Source organism: Toxotes jaculatrix, chromosome 17 (genome assembly GCF_017976425.1).
Source record: "Toxotes jaculatrix isolate fToxJac2 chromosome 17, fToxJac2.pri, whole genome shotgun sequence".
In the NCBI taxonomy this organism is placed as follows: Eukaryota; Metazoa; Chordata; class Actinopteri; family Toxotidae; genus Toxotes; species Toxotes jaculatrix.
Genome location: NC_054410.1, coordinates 3,734,972 through 3,746,028, shown reverse-complemented (window position 1 = coordinate 3,746,028; position 11,057 = coordinate 3,734,972). Strand labels below are relative to the sequence as shown.

Here is an 11,057-nt window from a genome sequence, read left to right as displayed (position 1 = left end):
ATAGCAAATGCAGATGCCTCCACACAGGCTGAGAGGGGCTCACCGTATGGTTTGATGAGTATGGCAATAGCACGTTAAAGCTGCTCTGCCTGTTAAGACACTTTATATTATCTGTACTGCAACATATCTGTATGACATTATTCAAACTTTAATTTAGCCTGACAATAAAAACTCTGTCTGGCAGCTGCATCCTGTCACTGATGTTAGAGTAAACTGTCACTGTCACAAAATGTGTCACATGCTGTGTCTTTATCAGTTTCCACGCCAGTTTCATCTGAGATCAACCCACTTAGGAAGTTGGTGGCTACAGTAGAGTTTTCCCAGACTCACCCTGTTTTATTGACTGCACAGTTTCGCTCTTGAATTTCAGGCAGTTTCGTATTAATTGCTCATAGTTTTACACAAGTTTTTATCTTTATAATCTGTGTGGAGTTTATTATTAGTTCTAGTTTGTCTGTCTTCTGTCCTGTTGATTTCAGGCACTGGTTGTTTGAATCCTGAATTTTTTTTTTTTTTTCTAAAAGCTTAAGCTGCCAATGTGTACCACTGATGCAAACTGTGTAGCATTAGTTTCTTCAGGCTTTTTAAAATTCTCTTTTCAGCGAATATGTTTCAGAGGAACATCTGCTCGCCTTTTGTATTTTCAATACATTTGCATTCGGAGATAATATTTTTATTTTTCATGATTCATGTTTCCTCTGCCTCCCCCTGCTGCTCTGACCCTCTGAGAAATGTTCTTTTTCTCTCCTGTAACTCTGCCAACATCGTCTCCAGCCTGTTGAGTTTCCAAATCACGACCTCCAGCTCCTGCTGGTATCACCGCGATTTCATCAGAAGAACCGCTGTCTCATTTCCTGAAAAAAACATCTAATACAGAACAGCTGAGACAATGTTAACTGACTAAATAACAATATAAAAACCAGACAGCCAGTGTGTCCTCAGATATTGTTGGTGCACCTGTATCGTGTTTGTCCTGTCCTCCATCTTGTCTTAAGTGTTGTATATTTATGGGACTGGATGGACAAGCAGAGGATTTATTAAAGCAGCATACGTGTGACGCTCACACAGAAGATGGTCGTGTTAAGGAGAATACAGCAAATGTGACAAACACTTAGAGAGAACACAACATCCCTCCGTTGCTGACTTGCATCCAAACCACATGTTTTTGCAATGCAAGACAGCATTAAGAAAAACAAGAAGTCCCACTCTCAGCTGTATGTAACTTGTTCCCATATGGCCTGTATAAATGTACATGTCTGTACAGTGAGGCTGCATTTGTTTGTGTTTTCAGGTTTGGCTGTCAGTCTCTCTGAGAGCATTTTAATGAGCTTTCTCTTCAGCACAGAATCTCTTGTACAACTCAGTTCAGCCACTGCCATGTAACTTAGTGGACATGCTCCAAACACTGCTCCTGACTGATTTAATGTCAGTTATTTTATCCATAAAATAACAGAAAAAGGGAAGAATTTCAAATTTAAGTCATTTCATAAATAGCATGACAGGCTGAGGCAATGCAATGTCAGGATGTGGCACTAAAGTATTAACATGAAAGACATAAACACAGTACAGATCCTGGACACCTGCATATATTCAATATCTGTAACACATGACTACATTAAACAGAGTGTAAACATAGCAATACACTTCTTTAGTTTTGTAATGTCTGAGATTACATCTCTTGCACAGATCTTTGCCAAATAAATCATCTGCAAGTACAGTATCTGTCAGGCCTTGTGGGAGGAAATGTATGCCTGTTCTGCAAGATTATATTTTTTAAAAATAAAGAATTTTCTGCAAATGCCAATTCAAAAACAATCTTGATCCACCATGTGAAGTAAATTAAAAACTTTCTGTTTTACATCTGAAGTTTAATGCATAAGCTTTTGGTAATGATGCCTTCAAATATATAAATCTACAAACAGTGTCTTCATATAGACTACATGGTGTGAGTAGCGGCTTCCTTCCTATGTGCAGATGAAAAGAGAGACAGGCGACCTCCCACCCACACAATCAGGAAATGTATTTTCTTCATATTAGTCACCTCTTTCTCTGAGAAACTGTGATGAAACAGAAGTCTGTCATGAGAGGACCTTGTGATTTCTGCTGCTTTTTCTCTGAATTTTTTTCTTAGTTTGGACAGACAGGATGACTTTCTGTTTGAGTGAGCTTGTGCGGAGACAATGGCTATGCAGAGCTTTGGGGGTTGAAAGCGAGTGACAACAGATGGATGGTGGCATGAAACATGAATGCACATGCAGGTACAACAAAAATCCAGATATGTCTTCTGAAAGCTTTTTCTGTTAAATGTTCTTGTTTTCTTTTGCCTACCACCAGTGCACATAGTCATGCTTCATGAGGTTCAAGTACAGTACAGTATACCACTTTATCTGTTGAATGATCTGAAAGGATGCAACATTTTGATTTGCTTCATTATTCCCTCCTCTTCAGCCATTCAGAATCAAATCACAAAAAATACAAGAACTGTTGTAAATACACTCTCCACAACTATATTGGACTAGGGGTTCTAATATATTTTTGCTTGTGATCCATTAAAACAAGCCAGAGTCCAATATTTCAAATGAAAAAGCTTCTATTTTATACCTTTCATCATCTTGTGATCCCTCAGGTTTATCTTGGGATCCCAGCATCCAGGTGGGGAAACACTGAAAATAAAAACACATTATTCTGACCAAAAACTAGACACCTAGAGAGATCACAAAAAATAAACAGATTTTTTTTGTAACGTAATTTTCTTTTCTCACCTTTAGTCATCTTGTTACCCTTAAGACTGATCTTTGGATTCCAACCACTGCAGATGAACAATAAGATGTGCTATCTCCAACAGGGAAAACATATGCAGTGCTCTTTTGTGGTATTTTATTTCTAATTGTAATCGACATTTCTTTATTATGTATGCAATGATGACAGAAAAGAAAGTTTAAGTTGTACCATGATGCTAACAAATGCAGTATAAAAAAGCATTTTAGTACTATGGGCGTTGCATTACTTTTATTTTGAAATCGACAATACCTGAACCTGATTGGCTCATTTGGATTTGACGTGTACACGGGAAATGGCCACGCAGGCGAGCGGAATCATAACATTACACTGGAAGTCTCTTTACTCATCCTCGTACTATTTAATTTTAGCTGTTTAATTTCGCTTTTTCCATGGCGACAGTTTCAAAATATCTTTGACAAGTGGGAGTTAGAGAGAAAGTGAAATATTTAGCGTGTAGTGTGATGAAAACATGTTGCTGGTCGCTGTAGAAGCTAACCACCAGCAGCAGCAACTAGCTAGCAAATGGCTATTCGGCCGTGATGTCTGTCACTGTGCGAAGTAAGTTAAACTGTGTGACTTTATACACAGTATCTACTTGAAAATCTTTGTGTTTGTAGTTCCATAATATACAATCTACCTCCTGGACTTCTCCAGCTTTAATTAATGGCTAAAATGTGGCACTGAAGCGGGACTTCACAGCTAAATAACGGCCTGGTTTATCATACAGGAGACCGGTGGTGCAGTGTGGAAAGTCTAAATTGTGTTTGTGTGTTTTCAGATGACAAGAAGACGAGCAAAATAGTAGCGCGGCTGCTGGAAACCTGTGTCCTGTAAAATTAGCCAACAGCATGTGACCCAGAAGCTCTCTGCTCGCCATAAAGTTGGTTTTAATCGAGATGCCTCGCCTGGAAGAGTTGGCCAACGTTGCGCTCAGGGTGCCAAGCGTCCTGGTGCTGGACCTGCTGTACAAATGTGACATTGAAGGTTTGACAGAGCATCTCAAGGCCAAAAACGAAGACATGCTCTTTAAATACAAATATGTCATCTGGAACATGTACTACCTTGGTAAGATAAAACTTTAAGCAGCCATAGGTACAAAAAGTTAGAAAAATGAGATGAACAACCCATAAAATTAAAATTGATTTAAGCATATCTTTAGGTACAAGAACAGTAAGAAGAGAACACATTGAAATATAAGTAACATGAGTGTTATCCTTTACCTTTCAGGTCATCTGATAAACGTGGTGGTGTTGGTTCTGCCATTGAGACATATTGTGACGCTCTACCTCCATATCCTCGCTGCCCTGCTGCTATACATGGGACATCAGATTTCCAAGTGAGATGTCCTGCTACTACTAATCCCACTACACCTCCTGTTTTTATTATATCAGGATATTTTTTCTTCCCTGACTGCAATCACAGTGGTTCTCTGCCTGTGTATATAATAGTCTTCCACCTGATATTTAATTTTAGGGGACAGACCTGTTTGTTGAGACCACTGTTGTTTACACTTCATTGTAAATTTGTCTCATAATGTGAGAAAAAGGTGTGAGAAGGCTTCAGGCTTAATACTATAAAAAAGACCAAACCTGACTTTTTTTTTTTGCATGAATACATTAATCAATAAACTCTTTAATAAATATACAAACTTATTACCAATGCAAAGATGATATTTTCCTCTCAAATGTTTGTGCAGCTTCATTAATTACACAATAAATGAATTTCTTCATTTCTCAAATTAGTGAAGCATTAAATTTATTTATTAATTTATTTATTAATTTCATTAAATATGTTGTTTGTGTATTTATGTATGTATTTAAAAAAAATGTTTTTTTCTGTTGGTTTTACAGGGATTATGTCCGTGAAGAACTGCAGTATGGTTATGAAGGAGCTGTGTACCTTGATTCTCTGGCCTTCAACAGATTTGTCTCTGCAATGACTAGTGAGTCTCAAAACCACACTTACTTAAATACATGGCATTCAGGCTCATTTATAGTCATAAAATATTTTTTTTTAACATATTTGTAAAAAGCCCTAAAAAGTCTGCATTTCAAACACATCAGTGAGCCACATGGCTGCCAGAACACTGTAGGTCCATGTAAGGCCTTACAGGAACTACTCTTCAGAGACTGTAAATGTGATTACCATTATCAGTCTGTGCAGCTGTTTCTAAGTAAACTACAGTGCACAAACTTTTTGTAAGGAAGAAACATGTCACCCTGTGTAAAGATGTGGTTCACTGATATGCCTTTACCATGGAGTCCTGTGGCACAGACGAATAAGGGAAATCAGGTTTAGGGTATATAGACAACACTTGTGAGTAGGATACATTCATTGTCGTTTTGGTCTTTTCCTAGGATTGGCTTTAAGAATCCAAATAAGCTGGTTAGCTGTATGTTATATAGCCGTGGTTGATATCAGTTGATAATCGTACCATCTGTCTGTCATCTGTCTGTCTTTTTGCTCAGGTCAAATTATTCTCAGCACGCTGTGTGCCTTTCTGATGAAGACCAGAAAGGTGTGGTTGTTCTCTGCTCACGTGCTCCCCCTGCTGGCCAGACTCTGCTCTGCTCCTCACGCCACGCTACTAACTGTCAACACATTCTCCATGGGACTGACCGGACTGGGAATCGCTATGTTCCTCCTCTCAAATCTGTTTGTGCCATATCGCCTTGCAAGGGCTGCCTATTCAGAGCTGCTTCAAGTGGAGGTACTCTTACTCTTTTTATACTAAAACATTTCCACAGAGCTGTCTGCCTGAAGTTGTAGATGCTTGTGTCTTACTGACCTCTTATCTCTGGTTGTCAGTAATGGTGTTTGTGGGCTGTGTTTTCCTGTCCTTCAGGTGATTGAACTGTACAGACTTCTGGCTGTGGGAATCTCTCTGTGGAACCAGTTTGCCGTTCCAGTGCTCTTCAGTGTCTTCTGGTTTGTTCTGTTCATTGTCCAGCTGTGCTCAGACATCATGTCTGGCAACGCTGCCTCAGCAGCCCATCAGGGAATCATGTTCTTCCTGCTCACAAGGTGTGATGTGATTATGTGGATTATACAGTACATATTATTCCTTTGTGTATGTTTGTACATTACACTCGTCATGATTTCCACTAACTGATGTATTTGCAGCGTGTCTGAATGCTGTGCCACACCGTATTCTCTTCTGGGTCTGACATTCGTGGTGTCCTATCTGGCTCTCGGACTGCTCAACCTATGCAAGTTCTACCTGGGAGGTTTTGCAGCTGTTCAGAATGAGAACGTCATGCACAGGTGAGATGTTTTCAGTTTTACACTATTGCCAGTTAATTCTTTTTGGTCTACTTTCCACAGGATACAGGTGTAGAAGAAATCAAAGCAATGTCAAATGAAGGTGCTGTGACCCTGCCTGTTACTTATGCTGCGTTATGACTTTATCTTCTGGTCCTCAGAGGAGTGACTGAGGGCGTCACTCTGCTCCTGCTCGCTCTCCAGACGGGCCTGTTAGATATGCAGGCGCTGCAGCGCACCTTCCTCCTCAGCATCATCCTCTTTATCGTGGTGACTTCAACCCTGCAGTCAATGATTGAAATTACAGATCCAATCATTCTCGCTTTGGGTGCATCCCGCAACAGGTAACAGCAGCAAAGAGGGAATTTAATTTTGTTTTATGAGGTGGAAGTAAAGCATCCTGAGCCGTAATGTTCTCTGAAGACTTTGCATTATTCTCCTCAGTGTGTTTTTCATTCTTTTCTCTTTCTTCTCTGTGTCTAGGAGTCTGTGGAAACACTTCCGTGGCCTCAGCATGTGTCTGCTTCTGCTGATTTTCCCCGTGTTTATGGCGTATAAAATCTCCCAGTTCTTCCACATGGACTTCTGGCTCCTAATACTGGTGTCCAGCTGCATGCTGACATCCCTTCAGGTAGGAGGAGTGACCTTGTGTATCTGTCATGTGAAGAAGAATTCTTACTGGAAATGTGTGCAGTCATGCTGCTGTAAAACTGTACTTCACCTGAAGGCTGAACTCAAAGCTACTTTATGTAGAATTGGAATATTTCTGACTTTAGTGCCTCCCAGTGGTCACATGAAAAAGCACACTGAGGCTGATGCAGTGCACCCCACAAGATGCCTTTTGTATTTTCCAGGTTACAGGCACTATGCTGATCTACTCCCTCTTCATGGTGGAGCTATTTCGCACCAGCCCGATTGAGAGCCTGGACGAAGTGATCTACTGGGTGAACGCCGTCAGCAGGGTGCTGGAGTTTGTGGTGGCGCTCTGCGTGGTGGCTTATGGCACCTGGGAGTCGCTGTTTGGAGAGTGGAGCTGGATGGGCGCCTCTGTCATCATCATCCACTCTTACTTCAACGTCTGGCTCAGAGGTCAGTCTGGCTGGAGGAGCTTCCTGCTCAGACAGGAAGCAGCTAAGAAGATCAACTCCCTCCCCAGGGCCACAGCTCAGCAGCTGCAGCAACACAACGACGTCTGCTCCATCTGCTTCCAGGTAAGTCACACTGACATGGCCAGGTCATTGGAGTGCTCGTGGGGTAAATCTGAAGCTGGGAATAGTTTATAAAATAAAATATAAAACCTTGCTGTAATTATAGTGCAAAGGACCTGGCTTCTCACGTGTGCATTTTTGTTTTACATATCCTACACAATGGCAGTAAGTCACTCTAATGATGTAAAACAGATGTGAAAATAGAAGTCAAGAAGTCCTAGGCTTTAAAAATTATTCAAAGAATAAGTGTCTTTTTTTATGGGTTACAAGTCAAAAATACTGGGAACCACAGATCTAAATATTAATCACTGTGAAAACACCACTAATCATACCCAAAATATTATGACAAAATCAGCAGTGAGGGATAGATCTAAAAATATAGTGATACATGATATTGCCCAGCTCTGCAGGCACATGGAAGACACATGACTAACACTACTTCTATATAACACATAACATTGTGTGTACCTTTAAAGCATGCTGTTCCAGTTTTTCCACTTTAGCTCCACCTCCTCTGGTACGGGTCAGGCACACAGTTTAGGCCATCAGCCATGGTTTTTGTTAAAGCCAGCTAATATTTTCTTTTCCTGTCCTTGAAAATGAAAGATTAAGGAAAATGTGACCTTATGAAACTAAGGTCTTAAAAAAAATTCAAGTTTAAACTCTACAGAAACCCTGATTATAGATATGTTAATACTTCTTACACTACTATTTCTACTGCTACTATGTATAAATATTCCTATATTAATATATATTAATATATAATGGGGACAAGGTGCAGATGTACTGTTGTAAAGTGTGTATTACTGTGTGCAGCATTAAGCCAAATACTAGTCTGCAGGCATTGTTGTCAAGTAAAATATGTCTCTTGTGACAGGAAATGAGCTCCGCTGTGATCACATACTGTAGACATTTCTTCCATGGCAACTGCCTCCGCAAGTGGCTGTATGTGCAAGAGACCTGCCCCATGTGCCACCAAACGGTCAGACCCAGCCCAGGGGGTCAGAGTGAGGCTTCAGGTGACACTCCAGCAGAGAGAGAGACAGGACCAGATCCTACTGCACAAGAGGGAAATCAAAACCCCGACAACAACGCATCGCAAGAGATGCAGAGTGACAGTATAACTCCTGATCCCACTGAGCCGCAGGAGGAGAGGGAAAGCTCTGAGGATGGAGTTTGTGGAACAGGAGATAAAGACCAGCCAGCTGAACCTCATAGAAAGGCTGCTCAAGGTCTTCGTTTCAGCTCCAGTGGAGACTTTGTTGGATTTGGTAACCCAGTGTCAAGCTGCTCTTCAGGGGGATTTTCTAGTTCCAATGTGCTGCTGGGTAAAACTTCTCCTCCTAACATGCACAAATCAGGTGAGGAGAATGGCGAGGATTCACCACTGAACGAGAATCCAACAGAGGGCCAGTGTGACTCTAAAGGAGCAGGATCTGAAGACGGTGCTCTGTTCCGTCTTAGAGTGCCACAAAACAGCAATGGTACCCATGACAGCTGTGATGGGATGCCTGAACCGTGGAACAGCCTTGATTCACCACAATCAAACAACGCTGATGAAAGCCAAGAAGCTGTCTCACATGGCACAAGCTTTGTCGATAATCAAACATTTGTCAGATCATGTAATGAAAACTCAGACGTCGTAGATGGCACTGACGATCCTCAGAGTCATGAGGGTAATGGTACATATTCAGACTTGGACCTGGGCAGGTTCAGAGAGGCTGAACCTGTCCCACAGATCCCCCGGCTGTCCTCATCGGACGCCACCTTCTCTTGCACAAGCACAGACAACAGTGACTGACTGCCCTGCATCAGTGCCTTGAAGGGTGAAAAAGGGTGACCCTCCATAGTGGGGAATTAAACACATTTGCCTTCTCTCTCTGAATCCGTAGGAAAAAAAATTGTATCTTTGACCAGACAGTGTAATGAATGTGCTTCAGTTTAGCCAGTAACATGCATCTGGATTGAGAACAGAGACTAAAATGTCTTGGGTTAAAAGGATCCTCTTTATTGTACAACTGTAAAGAAATTGTAAAAAAAAGAAAAAGTTATAATTAAAAGAAATCATGTAACTATAAAGCAATTATTTTGCATTAATATTTACCAAATTCTAGCAGGTTACAAGTGAAAATGTTTACTTAGAGAAACTGAATGCTATTTGATTTATTTTTTTCATTTTTCCTGGTAGTTCTTATATACAGCATTTCTGTGCAGTGTCAGAAAAGGAACAGCTTCAGCTGTTCAACAGCAGAATCTGCCTTTTGTACTGCAAAGGTTATCTGTCTCCCAGTATTAAATTACAGCTGTGAACGTGTACTTTTGTTTTTTTTAACTGGAGTCTCCATATTAATAAAATCATGACTGGTGGACAGCGAGGCTGACATTATGATTTTGGCTGAATTTTCTATAATATTGTATAATTTCATAATCACCTACAGTAAGATATCATAAACACAAATGCTATAAGTAGTATTTGTTACAGTTGTTGTAAGCCATTTTCTCAAAACAACTCTTTGCAAAACACAAGACTGAAACTTAAATATTTCCAAATAATGTGACCCGTGTTTCTCTGTTCATCGTGTAGTTTTACTATGCTGCAATGTTATGTGGCTCCAGGTTTGCTCTGTAGCAATTTAAATAAACTGAAACAAACTAATTTAGCAACATACATCATTATGCTGAAATAGTGATCTTAAAGTAGAAACGGCTACACTTCCCCATCCAAAAAATCTAAGCGTGTTCACTTACTTTGAAAATTGCAGCTGTAAACGTGTAAACAGTTAAAGTGTGATTTTGTTGCATGTGTAATATTTCAAAAGAGTTTAAGTTGAAGGGCTGTAAGGGATTAAAGTGTCAGTTGAAGTTTAAGTATTGGAAAAAGTTGACGTGGCTGGAACACTTTAGTAGGATGCAGAGAAAGTCTCTTAAAACCACAAGCACCATATCTTTCATGACTAGATGGCTGATTCCTCTTTAAAGGCTGTTTACATTTGGGTTTAAAGGATAATTCTGGTCATAATCTATGTTTTTCTTTTTATCAGGAAATCCAATGGAAAGATCAAAACCACCCATGAATAGATCGTACAAAGTGCGATATATCTTATTGTTCTGTGCCATAGAGCTCAGTTGATGTTCACAACCTATTAAAAACACATCAGTGAGCCACAGGCGTCATGCTCCTTCATCATGATGAATGCGGCCATTGTATTTTGTTTTGACTCTATTTTATATCATACTCATTCTACCCAGCAAATGATTATGCTTCTGTTTCAGTTCTCTTAAAACCACAGTGCCCAGCTGTTTGAAGAAATTACTCAGCATTTTATAAAACATAAACTCTCTACATACCCTATCCTTTAAATTATAACATGTTGTTTAATGATTAAGAAACATTAATGTTTATGAGACTTCAGTGTTTAATGGACAACAGCCTTTTTGTGGGACCTGGGAGTCTGGTGCCATGGTGCCTGTACCAGTCGGTAATCCAGCCTTGTCATGTAATAAAAATGCTTTTAATAGGAACACAATTTGACAAACAAAACAAGGTACAACATTCAAATTCAAAGGCTTCATTGGCTTCAGTGCAGAAATAAACAAGTTATCAAAGCAATGACATTCTTAAGTTTGTTGTCTCTATAGTGTGGTGCCATGTTATTGTATCTAACTAAAATATAGTAGAAACTAAGACGCTGAAAATAAATAATAAATAAATGATAAAACAGGAGTTGTTATCCGAAGCAAATGTGCTCAGAGGGTTTTATTTTAAGTCTTTCAATATGACAAAATGGAAAAAATACTCGGTGTCAA

The 11,057-nt window shown here is 39.9% G+C and overlaps 1 protein-coding gene across 3 annotated transcripts; it reads left to right on the top strand.

Moving 5' to 3' along the window:
• The first annotated feature begins 2,057 nt into the window (after window positions 1–2,057).
• Window positions 2,058–10,816, top strand: zmp:0000000662 (RING finger protein 145). 3 transcript variants are annotated; one of them, XM_041061237.1, is made up of 12 exons: window positions 3,074–3,339; window positions 3,560–3,846; window positions 4,009–4,117; window positions 4,632–4,723; window positions 5,250–5,491; window positions 5,627–5,805; window positions 5,905–6,045; window positions 6,204–6,386; window positions 6,526–6,673; window positions 6,897–7,253; window positions 8,128–8,702; window positions 10,340–10,816. In XM_041061237.1, exons 2-12 carry the CDS (start codon window positions 3,678–3,680, stop codon window positions 10,395–10,397), a joined length of 2,253 nt encoding a protein of 750 aa, XP_040917171.1. In that variant the 5' UTR covers window positions 3,074–3,339; window positions 3,560–3,677; the 3' UTR covers window positions 10,398–10,816. The 3 variants fall into 3 exon arrangements, with proteins under 3 accessions (XP_040917169.1, XP_040917171.1, XP_040917168.1); XM_041061235.1 differs by lacking the exons at window positions 3,074–3,339; window positions 10,340–10,816 and adding an exon at window positions 2,058–2,258 and having other exon boundaries at window positions 8,128–9,631; XM_041061234.1 differs by lacking the exon at window positions 10,340–10,816 and having other exon boundaries at window positions 8,128–9,631.
• The last annotated feature ends 241 nt before the right edge of the window (window positions 10,817–11,057 follow it).